Source organism: Typha latifolia, chromosome 10 (assembly GCF_019914945.1).
Source record: "Typha latifolia isolate L0001 chromosome 10, TyphaL0001v2, whole genome shotgun sequence".
Lineage (NCBI taxonomy): Eukaryota > Viridiplantae > Streptophyta > Magnoliopsida > Poales > Typhaceae > Typha > Typha latifolia.
In genome coordinates this window covers 3,454,399-3,475,986 of record NC_133095.1, presented here as the reverse complement: position 1 = coordinate 3,475,986, position 21,588 = coordinate 3,454,399, and the positions used below count along the sequence as shown (strand labels likewise).

The 21,588-nt window shown below is 35.2% G+C and overlaps 4 protein-coding genes across 4 annotated transcripts; 2 read left to right on the top strand and 2 right to left on the bottom strand.

The window, feature by feature from the left end:
• The first annotated feature begins 1,069 nt into the window (after positions 1-1,069).
• LOC140796746 (chorismate mutase 1, chloroplastic-like) lies at positions 1,070-4,355 on the top strand. The gene is made up of 6 exons (XM_073149828.1): positions 1,070-1,373; positions 2,153-2,372; positions 2,458-2,544; positions 3,281-3,424; positions 3,820-3,912; positions 4,015-4,355. The coding sequence occupies exons 1-6, from the start codon at positions 1,180-1,182 to the stop codon at positions 4,249-4,251; spliced, it is 975 nt and encodes a 324-aa protein (XP_073005929.1). The 5' UTR covers positions 1,070-1,179; the 3' UTR covers positions 4,252-4,355.
• Positions 4,356-7,328: 2,973 nt separating this feature from the next.
• On the top strand, positions 7,329-9,297 carry LOC140795896 (early nodulin-like protein 19). Its single transcript, XM_073148703.1, has 2 exons — positions 7,329-7,516; positions 8,933-9,297. Exons 1-2 carry the CDS (start codon positions 7,336-7,338, stop codon positions 9,262-9,264), a joined length of 513 nt encoding a protein of 170 aa, XP_073004804.1. The 5' UTR covers positions 7,329-7,335; the 3' UTR covers positions 9,265-9,297.
• A 1,657-nt stretch (positions 9,298-10,954) lies between these two features.
• Positions 10,955-15,995, bottom strand: LOC140795895 (protein RETARDED ROOT GROWTH, mitochondrial-like). The gene is made up of 7 exons (XM_073148702.1): positions 15,503-15,995; positions 15,069-15,180; positions 14,166-14,325; positions 12,916-13,064; positions 12,673-12,824; positions 11,961-12,075; positions 10,955-11,862 (listed from the first exon to the last, which is right to left on the bottom strand). Exons 1-7 carry the CDS (start codon positions 15,790-15,792, stop codon positions 11,722-11,724), a joined length of 1,119 nt encoding a protein of 372 aa, XP_073004803.1. The 5' UTR covers positions 15,793-15,995; the 3' UTR covers positions 10,955-11,721.
• Positions 15,996-17,132: 1,137 nt separating this feature from the next.
• Positions 17,133-21,204, bottom strand: LOC140795897 (uncharacterized). The gene is made up of 5 exons (XM_073148704.1): positions 20,900-21,204; positions 20,630-20,762; positions 18,196-18,320; positions 17,928-18,074; positions 17,133-17,493 (listed from the first exon to the last, which is right to left on the bottom strand). The coding sequence occupies exons 1-5, from the start codon at positions 21,077-21,079 to the stop codon at positions 17,359-17,361; spliced, it is 720 nt and encodes a 239-aa protein (XP_073004805.1). The 5' UTR covers positions 21,080-21,204; the 3' UTR covers positions 17,133-17,358.
• Positions 21,205-21,588: the final 384 nt, after the last annotated feature.

Here is a 21,588-nt window from a genome sequence, read left to right as displayed (position 1 = left end):
TCAAGCCCAACTCCTACTTACCCCCTTTTTCCTTTTCAGTACTGAGATCCTTTCACACCCAAGCAGTACGAAATTAGTACAGCTTACCCACATCTAATTTAAACACGAAAAGGGTCTATGTAGACCTGATCAAATGCTTTAACCATTAAGTGTTTAAAAATCTTAATCTTATCAGTATTTTAAGCTCGAGTAAAATAGACATATTTTTATATTTAAAATTAAATGTTATCTATTTTAATAAATAAATTAAAATATATATATATATATATATATATTTCAGTCAATAACTTCATCCAATTTAATTACACCTTTTACTCTACTACGAGATTATAATATATAATAATATAACGAAATTATATTTTATCAATTTAACTCTATCTTTATAATTTTATTTGTGTCATTTTTTTATTATATTTAAGCAAATAACGTGTCAATTAAATTATATATACATGAATATTTTTTTCTGTCAACTTTACGTCAAGTGGCTGTACGCAGCTATTTGACTTGGCTACTGGTAGGCTCAACTTAATAAAATATTCTCTTAACTTTTAATAGAAGTTACACTGGAGATAAAATATTGTATTACATTAAGAGGGATAAATTCGGTTATATTTAAATTTATTTTTTTTGTCTGATTGATTCCAGTTCATGTCTATATTTGATTGGAACGGTCAGGATTATAATCTTCATAATGTGTAAAAAAAATGATTTAAAAAGGGATTGAGAATATTTCAACTTAAAATCTTCTATCTTATAAGATAACCTAAGTTTATAAAGCATTAAATAAGTTAATATAGTTTGTGATTTCAAATCAATTTAGGCATATCTGTAAGCCCAAATGCACAACGAAGGGCCATTAACCAAAACAATGACTAAGTTCTTTGGAAATTGGTACATCCAATTACATCCCGGCGTACATTCCATGATCCTAATTGCAGGAATTTCGTACAAATTATGCTGTAGAAAATCTACCCCGGCTCAAATCCCCCACCTAACACTCACCAACAGTGGACGTTTGGTCCCACCGGTCCCATTAGCTCTTTTCTATAAAGTTCACCTCCGCCTTCCTCTTCATCTCCAAGCCCAGTCCTCGTCGCGTCTTCCGCCTTTCTCCTTGCCCTTTGGCCTTTACGCGTTCGGTCCCTCTCTCGAAGCTACCGAGTTTCTTTGGCGCATCTAATGGAGCTCAAGGCCTTGAAGCCCTCTCTTTCCTCTCCAAGCCATCGCGTCTTTAGGGCACAGCGGCCTAAGATTCCCTTCGATCTCGACCTCCCCCTCCGAAGCAGGCAAAGACCCACCTTTGGATCTATTATCTCGGGTTCGCCTCAGAAGAAGCTCCATTCAGTTCAAAGCGCCATATCTATCCCGTCCAGGTATTGAAAAGGTCCAAACTTTGTTGGGGAATATGTCTGGGTTTGTTGGTTTAGGTTGAAGGTGGTTCCTTTTTTGTTAAATTTGGGGCTTTAGTTTGTTCTACTGATTTGTCGATGCGATTTCTCAGATGGCTAGATTCTAATTTTTTTTTTTGCATCTAATTGTGTTGCATTATTTCCTATATTCTTGGAGTCGATGTTTCTGATAAGGACGGAGATACCTTTTTTAGGGTCTTTGTCTTTATGATCTTGGGTGCAATTTAAATATTAACAAATAGAAATTGAATGGAAGCTTTCTTTGTCAGAGACGGCTTTTGATATGATATAGCAATTAGTAGACATTATGTCTTGATCTAACTATGAGTAGGGGATGCTCGATGTTTAGGACAAGAATTCATCTTGCAAGGTTATGAAAGATTTGTTAGTCTTCCCATTTTTCAATTTTTCATAGCACGGTCATTTATATTTCTTCCTCTCTCTCAATCTTTAGAGGTTGTCTCTTATTGATTTCGCTTCTAAAATTAAGCACTCTGATTAATCACAGTTAATAGAATGATAATAACAATTAATTTATAGACATACATCATGTAATGATTAGCACTATTCGGTACTTCTTAAGTGCATGTAAGAAACTAAACATGGCCATGAGCCCATGATTAGTATGGTGACGTAGAGATCAATTTTGATTATTATTATTTTCTTACTAAGATGAGTTTATTTGCGTCACATTCACTAGATAGTAACTATGGTTTCATTTGATGGTTCCTTTTTATCTTTAGACTGGAAAAGAAGAGAATAGATCAAAGTGAAAGCTTGACTCTGGACAGTATCAGACACTCTTTAATTCGGCAAGAAGATAGTATAATCTTTAGCCTTTTGGAGAGGGCACAGTATTGCTATAATGCTGATACATATGATAGCAATGTTTTCTACATGGATGGATTTGAAGGCTCTCTAGTTGAATTCATGGTTAGAGAAACTGAGAAGCTACATGCACAGGTGAGTGCAGATCTCAAGCAAGAGATTGGAAAATCATGAAACATGCTCTCCTTCATCTTTTACTGACTTCTGATTTGTTATTTAGGTTGGCAGATACAAGAGCCCAGATGAGCATCCATTCTTTCCGGAAGATTTGCCTGATCCTATGTTGCCACCTATGCAATACCCCAAGGTGAATAAAGAAACGAACGTGAATATATTCAGGAGACTTTAACTGAAATCTCCTTCTTGGGTTTTTGGTATTATTTATTGGTAACGTGAGGGAAATAAGGCACAAGATTCAGTTTTTCTTCATCCAAGTGTGCAGATTGATTTAGTTACTTGCCACAGACTAATTATATATTTTTTTTTACGCTTTACTTGTATGGTTAAAAATAACACAATTCATGGAGAGTGTATACTACAAACTTTTAGGTACAAATTCTCACTATGACCTATGCGATTACCCTCAAAGTCTGCCTAAGAATTTTAGGTCATGTTACAAATTCCCACTATGACCTATGCTGGTTTAACTCTATTTCCATAGGTGATATGAAGTCTATGCCCAACATACACTGAATCAAATATAAAGTAAGAATATTCATTCCAAGAAAGTTGTAACATGACCTAAAATTCCTCGTAAAGTCAAACCAAGAAAGTTAATGGGCAGATTAAATTTTTTTTGTGAGATTCCACAAGTTACTTCTAGAAATTCCGCCCTGTCATGGTTTTACAGTTCCACAAGTGACAAATGATGTCTGTTTCCTGACGTAATGTTAGCATTCTGCTGACTTTCCTTCACAGTTTGTTTAAGTGCACGACAGTTCGTACTATTGCTTTGTCTTATGCTTTGCTGTTGTAACTCTTATTGAACCTCTGCAAAGATTTTATTATCCTGAAGTGCCTTTTTGTGTTTCTATTTTACCAAGGTTCTACATCCTATTGCTGATTCGATTAATATCAACAAGACGATATGGGAAATGTACTTCAGTAATCTTCTCCCAAGGTTGGTGAAGGAAGGGAATGATGGTAATTGTGGATCAAGTGCTGTTTGTGACACAATCTGTTTACAGGTATGAATCTAAACTTGGTATGAAGGCCAGCCGATTTTTCATTCACTGAGGATTTCTCTTTATTTTTTTCCGGCAACTTCATGGATTATGCATTTAATCCAACAAAATGCTTCTACTGCCGCTTGGTCTTTTGATACATAGGTTGAAGACTATATTCTCTTTTATTTATTGAAATTGCAAAAAGTCCCCATTTCTCAATGATATTTTTTTAAACATCCATCTTTTCTAGATTGTTGCATCTTTGTTCCTGACTTTCTATTAAACTTTAGAATACAACAAATCTCAGCTTACCACCTAGAGACCATCTGTTCTTGGCCTTGTTTTTTTTTTTTTTCTTCTGTTTTATATGTTCCTCAAGGCTTTTGATTTGTTATTCATTAACGTTAAATTTGCAGGCACTCTCAAAGAGAATCCACTATGGTAAATTTGTGGCAGAGGCAAAGTTTCAAGAGTCCCCTGATTCCTATGAACCTGCAATACGAGCACAAGTATGTTCTATGAATTCTTTGCTTAATGAACTGTCCAACTAACATATATATGTATTACCATCTTCTTCTAACCTTTGACTCTTTTATTCTTGGGATTTCCAGGACAGTGATCAGCTGATGCGCTTGCTTACATACGAATCAGTGGAAATAGCAATCCAACACAGGGTAGAATCAAAGGCGAAAATCTTTGGACAGGAGGTGACTATTGGTTGTGAGAGGGATGGAAGTCCCCCAGTGTATAAAATAACACCTAGTTTAGTTGCTGACCTCTATGGTGATTGGATCATGCCACTGACAAAGGAAGTTCAAGTGGCATACTTACTAAGGAGGTTGGACTGAAATCTAGTATCGTTAGTATAGATAGTATGCATGAAAGAAGAAAATCTCACATCATTGTTTCAACTGCTGCTCAATTTATCCTTAAAATGTATTGTTAGTTCTCAGTGGCTAGAGTTATGTTGATAAGTGACTGGGAGTTGTGCTTAAATTCTTTTCCATTGCAAATTTAGCAAGTAATTACATATATTAAAATCCTTCTGAATAAGTTTGTAAATCCTTGCCTTTCTTGGGAAGCACTTGTTAGTTCCTTGTATAAACATATTTGTCTTCTTAATCCTCTCCTTGAAGGCAACATTCTATTGGTAATCTCCACTACAGTACAATGGAATGAGATAAATTGTGAACTTTTGAGGGAATTGGAGTATACTCTATGTTCACATGAATGAACCATGTCAAATAAAAATAAATTGTCTGAGAACCGGATATTACTCCTCTAATTTGTCTATCATATTTATGTTGTCTGTAATTATGAAATCTTAGCAGGAAGATTTCATGTGGGATTCGAAGATTGATTTTTAAAATTATCTAAAATATGCTGACTTTCCTTCTTTCTTAACTTCAAAAATAGCTTTATGTAAAATAACATTAGCCATTATAAGATCCAAATTTTCTTCAAGAATGTTTTTGTCAAGGATATCTTAGTAAGCTTGATTAGTGTGGGATTAAGTTTATCAAGTGTCGTAATTTCACTTATAGAGCTAAATAAATTGTAGCCCAAAGTTCAATCCAATTTGTCAAGATAATAGTTTCTTATTATATGAAAATTATAGAAAAATGAGTGTTGGGTTACAATTTTTTATAGGGTTAATTACATCATAAATCCCTTCAACTATGATTTTATATCACTTTCACCCCCTTCAAAATAAATAAATAAATGCATCCCCTAAAATATATAAATGTATCAATAAGTCCACTGCGTCAATATTCTATTAAAGATTTTGATATAAATAATCTTAAAAAATTGAACTTAATATTCAGCTAAAAATACTCTGTCTTCTTTATATATTCTTCCATTTCTTTCTTAGTGGCCTATGCCAAATTTCTCTACATATTAAACTCTAAATCAATCTTCTCTAAAGGTTAATTTCACTTAGAACTCTAATCTATCATAAATTTATTTATAAAAAAAACTACCATTATTTCCCACATACATCCTTGTGAATATTTTTTTTAATTCACATAACCACTGACCTAAATATTCTTCCTTCATCGAGCCTATATAACTTTTTTCTTAGTTAAGAGTTTTATATTTTCCTTAATTCAAAAAATTTATATGAATAATAAAAAATGTTAAGGTGGTATACATAAAAAAATAATAATAATTTCAGGGGGGCTAAGCCCTTCTCTAATTTCTTCAAAATCCACTTCTAACGTGAGAGAGTGAGAGAAAGCAAGGCATTTCTATCTTTTAATTAGTTAATTAATTTCTTAACATTTTCTCCGGAAGAGACATGAACAATTATATAATTAAGGGGATATATATGTCTAATTTTTATTTCTTTTCGAGGAGATGAAAGTAATACAAAGTGACATTTGATTGGATAAAAAAAATATAATTAACGGGAAGAAGAAGTTTTGTTAATCATAAAATACTTAAAATGTGAAATGTTTCTGCTTAAGAATGAGATTTCAATAATAACTTTTATTTGTTATTATAAAATGAGGATTTTTTTTAAAATTTTTAAAAGTTATGAAAAATATATTTTGATTTAATATAAAGTAGATTTATGTTATAGATATTAAGGATAAATTAATAATTAGTTAGTGTGTCGTATAAGATGTACTTTTAATAAATAATATTTATATTTAAAAATATAATAATTATAATATTTAACTGTTATTTTAGAATAAGGAGTTAATATTTAAGAATTAGAATAAATTTCTTTGTCAGGTGAGGTGGAAATCTATGCATGTGATATCGTGGACGCATCGTTGCAAAGACTTATTCTGAAATATATTAATAATAGTGAGGCAATTCTTGCTACCCACAACGTAGTGGTTGACAAATGCTAAGCTACTCACCATTTTGAATATCGTGAAAGCTCTATTTTGACAAATAGTTTCAGGAGATGCCTATTTTGACGTCTATTTTCATGATTGACACTTGATTTCAAGAGGAAAAAAAACTGACGACAAAGATAATAATAATCATATGGTGGAGAGAGAAAAATATCATAAAAAATAAATCAGAGGATTTATATGAAAATAGATAATTATTCATGATCTAAGTATAATTATCCATTTATTAATCTTTAGTAGAAAATTGGGACAACTATGCTGCTCTATTTTTTTTTTTTTTGTTGTACATATTGACTTTCTAAACTATAAATTTTTTTACTTCTTTGATTATTTTTCTTAAAAATATGTCAAATGATAATCTTATCATGTAAAATGGGCTCTACGGGGAATATAGTTGATCACCTGATACTCATATGTCAGCTTTAATAATAAAAAACTTAAAATATTTCAAAGGCTTTCTATAGTTAAAACTTAAAAGAGGTCAATATGTCACGGAAAAATAATAATAAGTTGATTTATGTGCGAAAATTAGCAGTAGTTCAGGAGCATAAGATCCGAGTCTGCCATCTTTTCGTAGAATGGGTCTCCCGGCCACAGATCTTAATATGAATGTCATCCCGGAAATAGACTCAGTAGACCTAGTGCGAGAGAGGAAAATATTTGTTCGTGAAAAATTAGAAACATTGTGGAGGAATGTATACATTTTACGAACCGGGCGACCGGCTAGGGGTACAAATTGTACCATCATTGGGCCAGCTTAATAGAGCTCTCCATTTCAACAAAAGAAAAAAAAAAAAAAAGTGGTGGCGCGAAGTGGCACGTGACTCGTCGAGGCTACCACGACGGCGCGAGACGCGTCTCCCTTCCGTTTTCCCTTCCCTTTCCATTCCCATCCACTATCCACTGGGGGTGAGAATAGCACGCAACTTCTTATATAATTCCTTGGTGCTCCCCCACTACTCTTCCTGCGTTAATCTCGCCGCAGTCTCTCGCTCGTCTGTATAAACTTATCCGGCACTATCCCCTTATTCGTTCGTCTATTCCCCGGATAGATAGCAGCGAATAATGGCGGAGTACCAATCCTCTTCTCTCTTCCTCCTACTCCTATTCCTCCTCTTCGCAGTCTACGTCTCGAGCGTTTCCGCCGGCAAGTTCTCGGTGGGAGCCGAGAAGGGGTGGAATCCCGGCGTTAACTACACCGTCTGGGAGGAGAAGAACCGACCATTCTACGTTGGTGATTGGCTCGGTATAATTCGTTTTAATTTCTTTATATCTCTCTCTCACTTTCTTCCCTCGTTGAAAAATATTATATAATTATCTTATCCTCATCTTCTATCTTTTTCTTTCTTCTAAATTAAAAGTAAAATAGTCCCGAAAGGATCTAAAATTAATTATTATGTAGTATTTATTTAAGATATCGAGGTTGAGGTGTAATTATCCTTTTTTTTTAAATTAAATCTCTGCTACTGAGATTTGAACTTGATTACAGCACTTCTTATAATTTATCTATTTATAAATCAAAGGGCATATAAGATATTTTGTATATGTGAGTAGATTAATTGATAAAATAATTAAAATTTAAGTATTTTTTATTGCTTATTCTTATAACTATTTCCTTAATAATAAGAGTTTTAACTTCTACAAATTTATTGTTATTTTTATCTTTTATAAAGAAAAGATAGCTAAAAGAGAGAAATAAAATATGACTAATTTACCATTATAATTTAGAAAAGTAATCGGTAGTTTACTTCGGATTACTTTCATTTAGAATTATTTAATCTCAACCGTTCGATTAGGTGAGACAGAAATTATAATTCTAATCGAATCATTTGTCTATTATATAATATATATATATATAGCGTGATAAATTGATAACTATCTTCATTAAGAAAAATATAATTTTTATTTACCATTTTTGTGTCTTCCTTTCATTTTTATTTTACTTGTTAGTACCTGTTATGGTATCTTTATTTCTCAATCTCACCTTAATTAAGAAATGTTTCTGATTCAAATGCTGCTGTTCTTATCACCATTCTTAACTCAAACTCTCTATATTTCTAAACATATTCAAAGAACACGCTAATGCAACCTTAAACGTAAACAGACTCCAATGAGAAGTACTTAAAATGGAACGTTCTATTTATTTTGTATTTAATTATTTATAACCACCATATTTCTATCCACCATCCATTCTCGATTTGCTCCAAATGACAATGTGCTGGGATTTATTTAAGAACAATTACATTCATATTAAAATACCCATCCAAAATCTCATTTACTTGTAACACCATCAATCCAACTTAATATTTGTTTATACTTCTCTCAGAATATTTAGTTTTCGTATGAATATCTAAGATGTCATCAAGTTAACTGGGAAAAAAGATAATTATGTTTGTTCTTACTTACTTGCATTCTTTTTCACTTACCCTTGAGTCCTCTTGTTTGTTAAAATTTTTAAATCTTAATTTTATAATCATAAAAAGTAATACGAAGTGTATCCATATAAATAAGAAACTTTGGAGCTGTGTACATGCAAAAAATAAAAATAAATAAATCAATCAAAATTTAAAGCTAAATAACTGTCTAGGTTTAAGAAAATAATTCCTAGTCTGCTTGTGTACAGTCTTTTAAATTCTTGATCTAATAGAGATGAGGGTTGCAGTTTTTCAGTACAAGAAGGGGATGGCAGATGTGATTCAAGTAGATGAGATAGGATACAACAATTGCAATGCAACCAATCCAATTTACAACTATAGCAAAGGAAGGAGCTATGCGTTTCAGCTCAACGAGACTAAACGCTACTACTTCATTTGTAGCTATGGCTACTGCTATCAGGGGATGAAGCTGAGTTTGCTGGCTGAGGCCTTGCCGCCACCGCTGCCGTTGCCTGCTCCGGTTGCCGCCCCCTCTGCTGCTACAATTTTAATGTCTCCTATCGGAATTATCCTCACTGTCTTTGTTGCCGCCGTCGCTGGCCTGCTACAAATAGTCTAAACGAGATGAAAAAAAATTCTCTTTTTTTATAATTTTTTTTTTTGAGGTTTTGGTGATTGTTATAAGATTTTTTTTGTTCTTTTTTGAGGTTTTGGTGGTTGTTATAAGATGTTTGATTGAGAGTTTAGTGTGCAAAGAATTGTGAAGAGTAAATAGTATATTTCATTGCATGGGTGCGGTATTGACTTTGATTTCATGAGTAGAGATACTTTTATATTAAAAGCCATGATTTTCCAAACAGCTTCAAGATATATCTTCTGTAATTGAGAAGATTTAAGAGTTGTTAATAACTGAGAGCACACCATTAGAAATCATTAACAAAATTTGAAGTTGCATCAGATTGACTATCTCAAGGACGATTGTAGATCGAATGACAAATTTGTGACAAGTAAGACCTCAAGAAGCCCTGTTTCATTGAAAACATAGTTAAAAACATCCTACACCCTGCTTCAGATAACCATCAGATCCTGGAGAAGTCCACAAACCTCATCAAAAAACCAAGTCAACACCAAAACCCAAACAACCACTAAGGGAGCACTTCACTTGAAGTCTCCCTACATCAAAAACAAAAAACATTCACAATCACATTCAAGCAAGTAACTATAAAACAACCACCCAACCACCAGTTGACTACCACAAAACATACAAGGAGCAAATAACTAATCCATTGATCTCAATCCTCCAGCAGAATCAAGTCCTGTTGTCTGATGACCAGCTTCAGAGCCTTTTTTTTTTCCTTTGCTCCTCAACTTGAGAACCTGCCCAAGATAGAAACATTGCTTTTAACCCTGGCCAAAATTTCTTTCCAGCTTTTATCTTTATTATGGAAAATCCTTCTGTTTCTCTCAAGCCAAACAGTCAACAGCATGCAAGCAATCCAACTCTTCCACCAAAACTTTAATTCCTTTCTCAGCCCAACTGAACCTCAAACATGTCACTGATATCCTTCGGCAACTCCCTGCATCCAAAACTCCTTGTTGTCCATCTCCACAACTGTTGGACATACCTACATTTGACAGATAAATGTCTAACTGTCTCAGGTTTCGCACAGAATACACGTCCAGTATTACCTTCTAACACCTTCTGCCCACACTATCTTTAATTAAGACTCGATTTACAAACCGGACAAACAAAAGCTCTAATATTTAAAGGAGCTTTAATCTTCCACAAACTACAAAGAACTCTCGATAATCTGCCCCCATTGTTCAGAAACTTATAAGAGTGATTTCACAGTAAACACACCATCCACATTCCGTCTCCTTTTATGCTGATCATCTATCATAAGATCATGAACCCCACAGGTCACCAAATTTAACAACTGCTGCTCCTCTTGAAGGAGTCCATCATTTAGATGCCTCCTATATCTGAATGCTCAATCCTGCCCATCCCACATATCTGTTACTAAATTGTCTGCTTTCCAAGTAATCTGAAAAAGATCAGGGATCACAACCAAACTACACTCCCCACTCCATTGTAAAATCATTGTAACACCAAATATGATAAAGCAATCATTGTAACATCAAAATGCTAGATGCGCATAAATGACATTATGAACATATTAATTCACTTCTGCCCACATCATATACTGATTGACATTAACAGTTAATTCAAAGTTTCCATCATCAGATACAATTCTATGAAATAAGAACAAAGAAGAAAAAAATATGGCAACAATAACTTAACAAAAGTGTAATTTAAAATTAGGCAGATGTTTCCCCCCAAATATTCATTATTGTCTATATGATCTGTTACAACAGACTCCGGGTACCAATTTATCACCAAATAATGAATTTAAAAACAAATAAATAAATAGTACAGAAGTGTGGAAGAGAAGTTCCGAGTAAGTCAAATATCAGATAACTCAGAATGTTGTCCTGATAATTATATAAAAAGCCATCCAGTGATCCCACTGGATGGCGCTTGCTGAGAGTAAGATATAGGCTGCCTTACCTCCAATTGAAGAGGTTGTTGCCATAATCAATATTCGTAGGCGCTTTGGTGCAACGAGTAAATCTTAAACTTGCCCACTTCAAAAACTATTACTGAAGGAGCAAAATGTCACAGTACTATTTAAAACTCTTTGCCTAAAAAATCTGTCTAAAGTGAGAACAACAAAAGTTCAGGTGGAGAGAAGCTTCTTTAGGTGTCCAGAAGATTTCAAAGAAAGAATGTCAGATTCTTGAGCTGAGAAGAACTATTATGATCATGAATATACTAAGGAGGTATTACAATTTGGAAAGTTTCAAAGCAGTTGGAAGGACAAAAAAGATTTATTGGAATGGAAGGAAGTGTTGGCTGAGCAAATCAGCTGTTAGTTTGGAACTTGAGGGAACTAGTAATTGGTAAGATAAAATGTTGCGATAGAAGCAATGCAGCTAACTAATAAGTGTTAAAGGTCATAAAAAGGATGCATTGGCTGTTGCCCAGAGTTGGACACAGAATCTGACAAAAGATTTCTCAGGAAGAAATCATGTTTGAATCTTTGATGATTTCATACATTGAGATGACGTTTTCGATGATTAACAGTATAATGATTCCCCACTCCAGTAGATCAGATCGTCTGTTTTGGAGGACTTCTTGAAGAAAATGGATGTTATGCTGTCAAGACAGAAAAAGGAAACAGAGCATGAGGTTTCAAAAGAAATCACTGCGTGCTGTATTTGAGAACTGCCTGAATTGATTTATGAAATAATTACCTCCACAAATTTCAGTTTGAAATCGAGGTTCCCAAAGCGTTGATTCAGTTCATACTCTTCTCGGAGGAACTCGAGAATCTGAGCGTAATTTGCATTTTTCCAAGCAATTTCAGACCTATTAGGAAGCAGAAGAAAACATCAGTTATTTTTTAATCATTGTTAAATTCATGAAGACAAATATTTCAAGTTCTGTTATGTTGAGCCAACAAGTTACGACATAAGGTTACATTGCTCTTCTAGTTATCGTGCAATTAAAGAAAGGGTCAAATGAGATATTTGAAGGGTCATTAACAATAAATACAGATAATGATTTAACAATAAATTGTGCCACACTAATAAAGGTTGCACGACCATTTGCTCAAAAGGACAGATAATAAGGATGACAAATTAGAGGTCACTCAAAATGAGAACTCTGAGATTCAATGCATTGGTCACCCTCAACATAAGCCCCGGGAAATAAAGTTATCCTCAACCAATAGGGATCCCAGATGACAAATGATTTTGCTAAAGTACATTTAACAGGAATTCCAGGAGTAGTAGAATGGTGAGATTGTTCATTCAAGTAGTTATCACGTCTATCTTATTCTTATATACAACTATACAAATGAAGTGCCCACTGAAAGGTGGGAAATGTGAGGGTCTAGCAAAAAGAAGGAAAAGAAAAATCAACAGAAGTGACTTGGAATTTTTTTTTATAATGGTTCAGATTTACCTGTCAAAAAGGCCAAGCCTTATGATTACATCAGCTAGATTTGAGTTTGCCCTCCCGACAAGTTGAAACAGCTTCTTTCTTTTCATGTCAAAGGTTCCAGTCTTCTCCATGACACGATTTATCTCTGTGAATTCTTCAACCATATCATCAACCTGTGAATGCTCTAATTTTATAAAAATGCCTCACATCCTACCAAAAGAAATGTTGAAAACAATATAGGGAACATGATTTCAAATAAATCACCTGTCGTATATAATGATCCAGAGCAATACTTTGTCCGAGGACATTACCGATAATGCGTATACCATCAGCATCCAAGCTTTTTAAGACTATATTATCAAGACCCCCTTGCATCCATGTCGGCAATGATGGCTTCTCAACTACAGCATAATCTATTCACAGAAATTGGATAAGTGAAAATTATTTAGGAAAATCCTGAGAATTGAAAATAATATAACTAAGAGGGATGGAGAGCAAGAATGAGAGTTTAGAGACTGCAAATTGCATTCAAACAGTTATACATAGTCTATGATCTAGATATCTTTAGAGTTTAGATAGCCAACAAGTTTTACAGGATTAGGACTTGAGTTCTCATAAACTCTATGATGCCTCCTAAAATTAACTGAACACACAAAGCTAGTAGCAGTTCACATACAATACATCGAGCATTGAAGAATCATTCTAACTACATCCTACATGCCCCCATCAGCTGATACTCCCCAGTTGACTATATAGAAATCATTAAGCAACAGTTTCCTTCTCTCACACCTCAAGTTGGGAGTGGAAATCAATGATAATCTTGTGTAACACATTTGCCATGATTCCTCTATCTGAGTCACTTGCCTCACCTTCATGCGATCAACCAGAAGGACTGCCTCTATCATTCTTGGATTAGAGGTAAGGATGTTAATTAAGCCAGTAGGGAGGAAAGGAATACATGATGGAAAATGGCATAATCCTTTCTGATGTTGACTTGATAAAAAAAAGGCAAGAAAAACTTAGGGTTGAACCTGTAGGAGTTTAAAAATCATTAAAAATTTAGTGGATAGCAACATATTGCAAGAACTCACCACATTAGATGTCATCTTAGATGGTGCAAATCCAAACACGATGAAGCAAAATAATATAGGATCCTCAAAGAAGTAGCACTCACTCCTTTACCATCTTCTAAATTATACATTAGCAAATATTTGGCATGAGAACCTTATCTATGACTTTTAATATTACAGGACTGCAATAAGCCTACCAACTAATCTAAAGAAAGTTTATAATATAATCCCATTTGATTGATTCGCCGCTGCTGTCTTATTGAAAAGAAAAGAAGAATCATATGATAATTGAAGTAGAAAGACAAGCAATTATGCCTCAATGAGATCAAGTTAATGACGCTGCATAATCATAAATACAAATTCTGATTTGATAATAAATATGGACAAAGATGTATCCTTTGCGACATTCATGGAAACTGAGACATATTGGATGTTAAGGCTTACCATCTTTCCTCATCTCAGGGAGCAATCCAGAAGCATGCTTCCTAACTATATCAAGATACTGTTCAGCTTCATGATCTGCGATATTAAACAGGACTGCAGAACCATATTGGAAAACAACCACATATCGGTCACAACAGCCATTATCCTGGACTCCCATATCCTTCAAACAAACATATGCTAACTGTTAAGATAAACTACTAAACAACGCGAAAATGCAGATGTGAAGGTAAAAACGTAAGTCAATCATGTGGCCCAACAATGTTTTTGCTGTTCTGGATAAAGATAGTAAGCTCAAAAGTTGTAAATAATGAGACTTTAAATGTATGTTGTTGTGGCTTTCCTTAGATATGATTGCAACAATGATACTAACTGAACAAAGGCTCCTGTTTGTATTGATCTGTATAATATACTAGCAATATAAACAACAGAACTGTCACAAATGATTCCGAATATTTGTTAAGTCAGCATTATGTAGTATTATCTTGGTCCAAGAACATTATTACACATTATACAACAAAGAAAAAATAATAAATTGATTCAAAGTGCTACTATACTAGTGTTACAGACTAAGTGCTTTATAGAAATCATAGTAACTGAATTGAAAAGGTCAATCTGTATAAATAAATTCAATATTAAGTTCAAAGAATTTTTTAAGCTGATAACAGCAGTGACTGACTGTCAGAAATCATAAAGTAGTTCCTATCTTTCAATGTGAACTGACCTATTATTTCAATCATAAAATTGAAGATTTGAAGGGGTAGGATAGGAACTTTATGATACAAACTATCTTTTTTTATATATCAAACATGTACACAAATAAGTAGAATATAATTAGGCATGAGGTGGCATTTACTCCAATTTTGCAAGAATCTGGTGGAACAAATTGAAGTTAGACTATCTTACAGTAATTTCAGGTTGGAAATCAGAGTAGCGGAGGGCAATATAGTTTAACGACCGAGAAGTGGGAGGAATTGCATTGCACACATTCTCAGCCTGCAAGCTCTTCAAATCAATACTGCCAAAACAATCAATTTCAGAGTTTTCAACTGAAACAAATAGTAAACCACAAAGAAGAGCATAAGATAGCAGTCCAATTGAAAACAAGAAAAATAAGCATCCATGGAAATTATAACAATGCAAGCAAAACTCTATAAGTTTTACTCTTCAAGCATACAATTACCTCAGGGCACAGAAAGAGAGGCACATAACCCAGTAAACATTATAGAAGGTTTTTTTTTTCCACGAAACATAAACAAGAAATATCATAATAATGACAACAGAACACAAAAACATCTCACAAACCAATTAATCCCACAAAAAAAGTTTTACGCACGTACCTAGTAGAAAGAAAATAGGCCTTAACAGGGATGTTTTTGACCATCTCCTCCTCTTCTTGAGATTCATGTACACTACAACGGTAGTCCTCTCGATGCTCACCAATAGGAACAGCATCGAACGCATCAGAGATAGCCGGAATCGGGGAAAAAAACCTCGAGAGTGATGACACTGGGTTGTTGACTCTATGCAGAAGGGGAGATGAGAGATGGAATTGAGGCGGTGGAGGGAGTGGACTCCATGGAATCACCATCAGGCGCTTGAGATGAAGCAAAGCTCTGAGCCTTCCCATCGGAAATATCCAACCCTTCTTTCACTCCTCGCCCCCTCGTCTTCTCTTCTTCTCCCCTCTTCCCTGCCGTAAGAGTGGAAGAGGGGGGTCGGGTCCGGTCTCGATCCGTGGGTCCCGATGAAAAGAATATAGAGGGTTAGGGCGTTCCTATGGGTTCCATTTTTTGGTTTCTTAGCGGAGGAAGCTTTAACGTTTCTTCTGGTAATAAGGAATCGGAGTTGAATGAAGTGAAGCTAAAATCTTTTTTTTTTTTCAATTTATTTTCTGCATTTAAACGTCACAAATAGAGTCCTTTTTTGGGGGGTGAAAGTAACAACTTTATTTCCATAGAAACATCCCTAATAGAAGCCTGAGGTTTCATTTTTCTCTGAGTTAAATGTATCTTACTCTATATTTGTGTCTAAATTAACTTTATCTCAGGTATAATTTTTTTTATATCAAATTAATTTCTGTACTTATAATTAACATGAAACCGTTAGGTCTCATTTGGACATTTTGGTAGTCTATTATATTTATTACATTTGATATATTTCGATCATTTGGGAGAGTAGAGGAGCTCTGTTTCCAATTATAGTTAATAGTGTCATGATTAAATTGGCGCTCTTCGGATTGGATTTCAGAAACACTCGTACAACATAAGGTTTTTTTTATAACTATTTTCCATTGGCTCTAGAGTTATCTGATTATATAATATTTGTGCAAGAAAAAAAAAATAAACCAATTAGGAAGGGCAAACTATTTTTGATCGTGAATAGTTCACTAGGTACCTCGCATAAAATAAACCTATCATTCCAAATAGTTCAAATACTCATCTATTTCTCCATTGAGTTTGAAAATTAGTCTCATAATTACAGCTAAATACTTGTGAGAAGGATTGGCGAGCCCAATTCATAGTTTATACGAAAATAACCTTTCTTGATCATTAAGACCTCGTTTGATTGAAGGAAGATAATTCATGAATAATATGATACTCGATTACTCATTTTTTATCCATGGTTTAGGGAGAAACTATGTTTTTATTTGGTTGCGATTCTAGGACAGAGGATCCTCTCTTAGAATAAGAAAATAAAAAAAGCAGCCATGATATTAGTAATACCATAATATTTATTGTAATAGATTTGATAATATTTAGCTACAAACTATAAATAAGAAATTTCTAATTAATAAATAAGGAGCCTACTCTATTTATATCATGTGTTGCTTGCCTTAACTAAATGCTTCAATCTTGCGGAGCTATAGATCTTGCTTCAAAATTGAGGGAACCAGAAATCTATCCTATAAAACAGAAGCCGTTTCATTAGGCTTGGTTGCCTATTTGATGAGGCTAGCAACACAACAAATTTTGAAATCTCTAACACCCTTTACTTTTAATGAACAAATTACTATCTAGCTATTTTAAGGTGGACAAAGAAACAAGCAATCCAAGCTAACATGAACAAAAATTAGTTCTGGTGATGTAATTTGCTATCACTTTCCAAGTACTATTGCAAGCATTACATCTTGCGTTACGGTGCTTTCTTGTTTGACCCTTAATGTTGCTGTTCTATCAACGAATCAGTCTACCATCTAACCTTCAAGCATCGCTTTGGCTGCATCGATTAAAATAGGTCTAAAGTCATTTGATGCATGACCAAGCACAGTGTATCCTTCCTTGTCCTCAATGTCAACATCTGCCCCATGCCTTATAAGGAGAAGAGCAACCTGCCACATCATCAAATGAAACCCATCCAGCATTTGATTAGCACAAGCCAAAAATTCTACAGTTTGCCCAAGTGATTACTCAATTATCATCGTTCTTTGATTGACAGGTATCGTCCATTATCCTACATAGGCTTATCCCATTCCAAACATAATAGATATGTAGTCCTAAACGACTTCTGTGCAAGTGGAACTTAAAGAAATTTTAGAAGTTCAGAAAGTTGGATGCCACTTCAACTCAAAAGCCACATATTTCTTGAGCAGGGTATCTTGAACAAAGCTGTGGAGCAGACCAGTATAGGATGAATAGGGTTTTTACATTTGATTCTGATGTATCAGTGTTATATATAACTAATAAGACAGAAAGGTTTACACAAAAAAATTGGAAACTTACAATTTGTAGTCTAACTTGGCAGAAGTTCAGAAATCCAAATTACCTGCTTGTGCTGACATATAACTGCATTCATCAGAGGTGTTTGGCCTGCTCTATCAACAGGGTCAACCTCTGCTCCTTCCTCAATCAATAGCTCACATAACTCTGAGTTTCCAGTACTTGCAGCCCTATGAAGTGGACTGCAACCAAACTGAAAGAGAAGTATCTCAGAACCTTGCTAACAAATGGAGGAATTCATACAAAATCTATAATGATATCCAGATAATGCAACTATGTGAGCATTTCAAATAGAATATGGATAGACAGAAAACCTTGTCTTTCTTATTGATCTTTGCACCGTGTGATATTAATGTTTCAGCTATTTTCACCCGCCCCTTACTGGCGGCATAATGCAGAGCAGTGCGACCACCATCATTAGCCAAGCTAACATCTGCCCCTGTATGTACAAATATTGGATTTGCTGTAAGCACAGAAAACAACAAACCAGCAGAACTGATGTTTGCAACAACTTGCCTTCATAACTGAAATAAGCAAATATCTCCATAAAAGATGATTACACAAGTTAACTATTAGATCAATGCCCAACAGATGGCACAGAATTGCTATGAATTTTAATACCTTAATGCTTGTGTCTATATATTTATTTTATATAGAATTATAGACAGCAGGAACACATGCCTTAGGGTTCACTTATTACCTGAAGTCATAGAACACATGACCTACTCATTGAGCTTTCAATAATTCAATGCTTACATGGGTTTTATCTTTCTTGCATCAATTTCCATTCATCATATTTCTTCCAAGTCCCAGTTTATCATCATTGCAAATGGTCAAAATCAGATCAAATAGTAAATGTGCATATTACCCAGCATCAGGGTGACTCTTTGCATGCATAATTATATATATATATATATATATATATATATCATGTGAAGAGTTTAGCTAATACCAAGGTTCCAAAAATCGGTATCGGGATCGGGATCAGCCGTCCGAAAAAACGATACGTATCGGCTGTATCGGCCGTATCGGCCGTATCGGCCGCCTGTATCGGATCGGACTATTTTAATTAAATAAAATTCTAAATATTATTAAAAATATTAGAGAAATTTCTAAAAATTTAGAAAAAATTATAAAAAAATAAGAAATAATAATTACTCACAATGGAAAAAAAAAACTGAAAAAAACTTACCGAAGGTCGCCGGAGATCGAGGTCGTCGGATAACGTCGCCGGAGGTCGAGATCACTTAGGAGAGATGGAGATCTACTCACTATTCGAGTCACCGGTGAGAAAGAGAGTAAGAGATCCGTGAGAAAGAGAGAAAGAAAGAAAAAGAGAAAGAAAGAAAGAAAAAGAGAGAGAAAGAGAGGAAAGAGAGGAAAAGAGAGAAAGAGAGAGAGAAAAGGGAGAGAGGCAGGTGGGGGGGTGGGGACATCAATTATTGATGTCCCCCGGGTCGGATCCGGGTCGGATCCGACCCGTTCCCACTCGTTTCGGCCGAAACGGCCGAAACTGCAGCCGAAACTGGGAACCTTGGCTAATACCATCTAAGGAGTGAGAAATTGCTATGTTGACCTTACTAGAGACAAGAATCATGTTTCTGGAAGATACAAAGAATATCTCAAGAAGAATAAGATGGACGGAGTGGATATTAAGGATTTTGGCATCTTCAATTAGGATCTAAACTATAAATCTTGATGCAGTTAAACTAAATAGCACTTGTATCAAAACATAATGCCATAATGGATAACCAAATTACAACAATTCTAGCATCTAGATTAATTTATCTGGTACAAACCTGCACAATGGCACACATCGTAATACAATAATATCATTAATCCTGCATGCTATCCTTTGTACAAAGCATGGATTGTTGTGCCCATCGGCTTGGTCGGCACAGGTGATGCATATTGTGACAGTGAATTATTGGCACCGATATGGGGGAGTATCTCAATACTCCCTTAAGGCCACACATGCCTAGGCATGCCGCTATGAATTAATCATATCTTATTTTAAAACCTAATTAAGGGTCTTTGCGATCCCTTTTGATACTTTAAATTATAGAAATTAAATGGACAGTTTAATTTTTCCAAAGTTAGTTGCCCCAACTTTAAAGATCTGAGATAATTCGGGAAAAATGATTGGATTAGAATATAACTGTATAATTCTACACTAATATCTACGGTTGGATGACTTTATAGTAGCTCTTAAAAAGGTTAAAGCATGGATTGAAGTTTCAACCATTCCCGATCTGTATAAGCCGAAATGCATCAGCTGATATAGTTGATTCAGCTGATGCCCACTCGTTCAATATTGATAACAGATACAGTTGATATGTATAATCTTTTCAGCGGTTAATTCCAATCCCGAAACTGATACTTAGAACCGTAATTTAATATTGTTTCTTTGGAAATGTCAAGACTATTCAATGTGCCAACAGCACAACGGCTCGGCATAGCACGTGCCAGCAATTTGTACCACATTGAACCAAGATCAGCGGGCCTCATGCTTTGCACAACCATCCTTTATACAAACTGAAACAGCCAATTTCCCACAACAATTCAACCAGGTTAGAAATATGTAAGTAATACCCGTAGGGGATGGCAAACTATGTGCTGAAAGAGTCACTCAACCCACCACCAAGAACAAAAACTCCTTGTCGATCGGACATTGGAAGGTCTGATGGAAATATGAACCCAAACAAACATATTAACTCAAACAAGTGAAGTATGCCAATTAAAACTCACCTTTATTAAGCAATATGTCCACAATCTCCGGATTGCCAATGCTCGCGGCAGAATGGAGCGGCGCCCATCCTTCTTCATCAGTGGAATTAACTCCAATAACCGATGGGTCAGTGGCAGAGAGCACCCTCACTACCTACTCCAAAACGACAGAAACCAGACCAATCCTGTGAAACACTACCTAATGAAACACTAGAGATCAAAGGCTCCGGAAAAAGAAAAGAGGCAAAGATGAGACTTTGTTCAAAATACTGTTGGGCTTTGAGATCTTACCTCTGGGTGGCCGAAGGAGGCGGCGACATGGAGTAGAGATCGCCCGTCCTCGTTACGCAGTGATCGAGCCTTGACGAGAGCTTCCTCCGGGAGAGAGGCGAAGAGGGAGGCGTCACCCTTCTCGGCGGCTCGAAAGAGCTCTTCTGGCTTTGGGGAATCGATCTCCATCGCCATGGCCATGGATTGGAGAGCTTCGGGATCTCCTAGGGTTTAGGAAGTGGTAATTTTCTTTTCCCACCTTACTCTTCGACTTCTATTATCTGCAACTACCGACAATACTTCGCCGGCTTCAACTATTCCAATTCGACCCGTGTAATTTGTTTTCTGTGTTAAAATACAAAAAGGTTGGTTTCTTTCAATTACCAAACTCTACTAGAGTTAGTAGGTATCTTGCTCGTGATCACGGAGGTCATCAGTTCAACTCCAACTCCAACCCCAAACAATATTGTGTGGAGAAATTGTTTGATGGTTGATAGTTTGGTGGCTTTACTCGATTCGGTTGATGGCTCGGCAGTGCGGTTAGCTTGGAAGAACAGTTTGGCAACGCAACGACTTGAAGCAGGTCTCGGCGGCGTTTGATTCGAAGCAATTGTTCGGCGACGCATATGGCTTGAAGTTTAGACTAGACAGCTAAAAGTTTGGTGGGGCCTAAAGTGTCTCTGTATCTAGGGAGGGTTGGCCTTTTGTCC

Bases quoted from the DNA above. Each gene is read 5' to 3' on its own strand.
- LOC140796746 (XM_073149828.1), top strand. From the start codon at position 1,180: ATGGAGCTCAAGGCCTTGAAGCCCTCTCTTTCCTCTCCAAGCCATCGC. The intron at 2,545-3,280 runs GTGAATAAAGAA...TATTTTACCAAG, and splicing joins CACCTATGCAATACCCCAAG to GTTCTACATCCTATTGCTGA. The intron at 3,913-4,014 runs GTATGTTCTATG...TGGGATTTCCAG, and splicing joins AACCTGCAATACGAGCACAA to GACAGTGATCAGCTGATGCG.
- LOC140795896 (XM_073148703.1), top strand. From the start codon at position 7,336: ATGGCGGAGTACCAATCCTCTTCTCTCTTCCTCCTACTCCTATTCCTC. The intron at 7,517-8,932 runs GTATAATTCGTT...TGAGGGTTGCAG, and splicing joins CTACGTTGGTGATTGGCTCG to TTTTTCAGTACAAGAAGGGG.
- LOC140795895 (XM_073148702.1), bottom strand. From the start codon at position 15,792: ATGGGAAGGCTCAGAGCTTTGCTTCATCTCAAGCGCCTGATGGTGATT. The intron at 14,326-15,068 runs GTAAGATAGTCT...GTTTGTTTGAAG, and splicing joins ATTTCCAACCTGAAATTACT to GATATGGGAGTCCAGGATAA. The intron at 11,863-11,960 runs GTAATTATTTCA...CTGTCTTGACAG, and splicing joins TCAAACTGAAATTTGTGGAG to CATAACATCCATTTTCTTCA.
- LOC140795897 (XM_073148704.1), bottom strand. From the start codon at position 21,079: ATGGCCATGGCGATGGAGATCGATTCCCCAAAGCCAGAAGAGCTCTTT. The intron at 20,763-20,899 runs GTAAGATCTCAA...GTTTTGGAGTAG, and splicing joins CCTCCTTCGGCCACCCAGAG to GTAGTGAGGGTGCTCTCTGC. The intron at 18,321-20,629 runs GTGAGTTTTAAT...TTGTACATACAG, and splicing joins GGACATATTGCTTAATAAAG to GGGCAGATGTTAGCTTGGCT.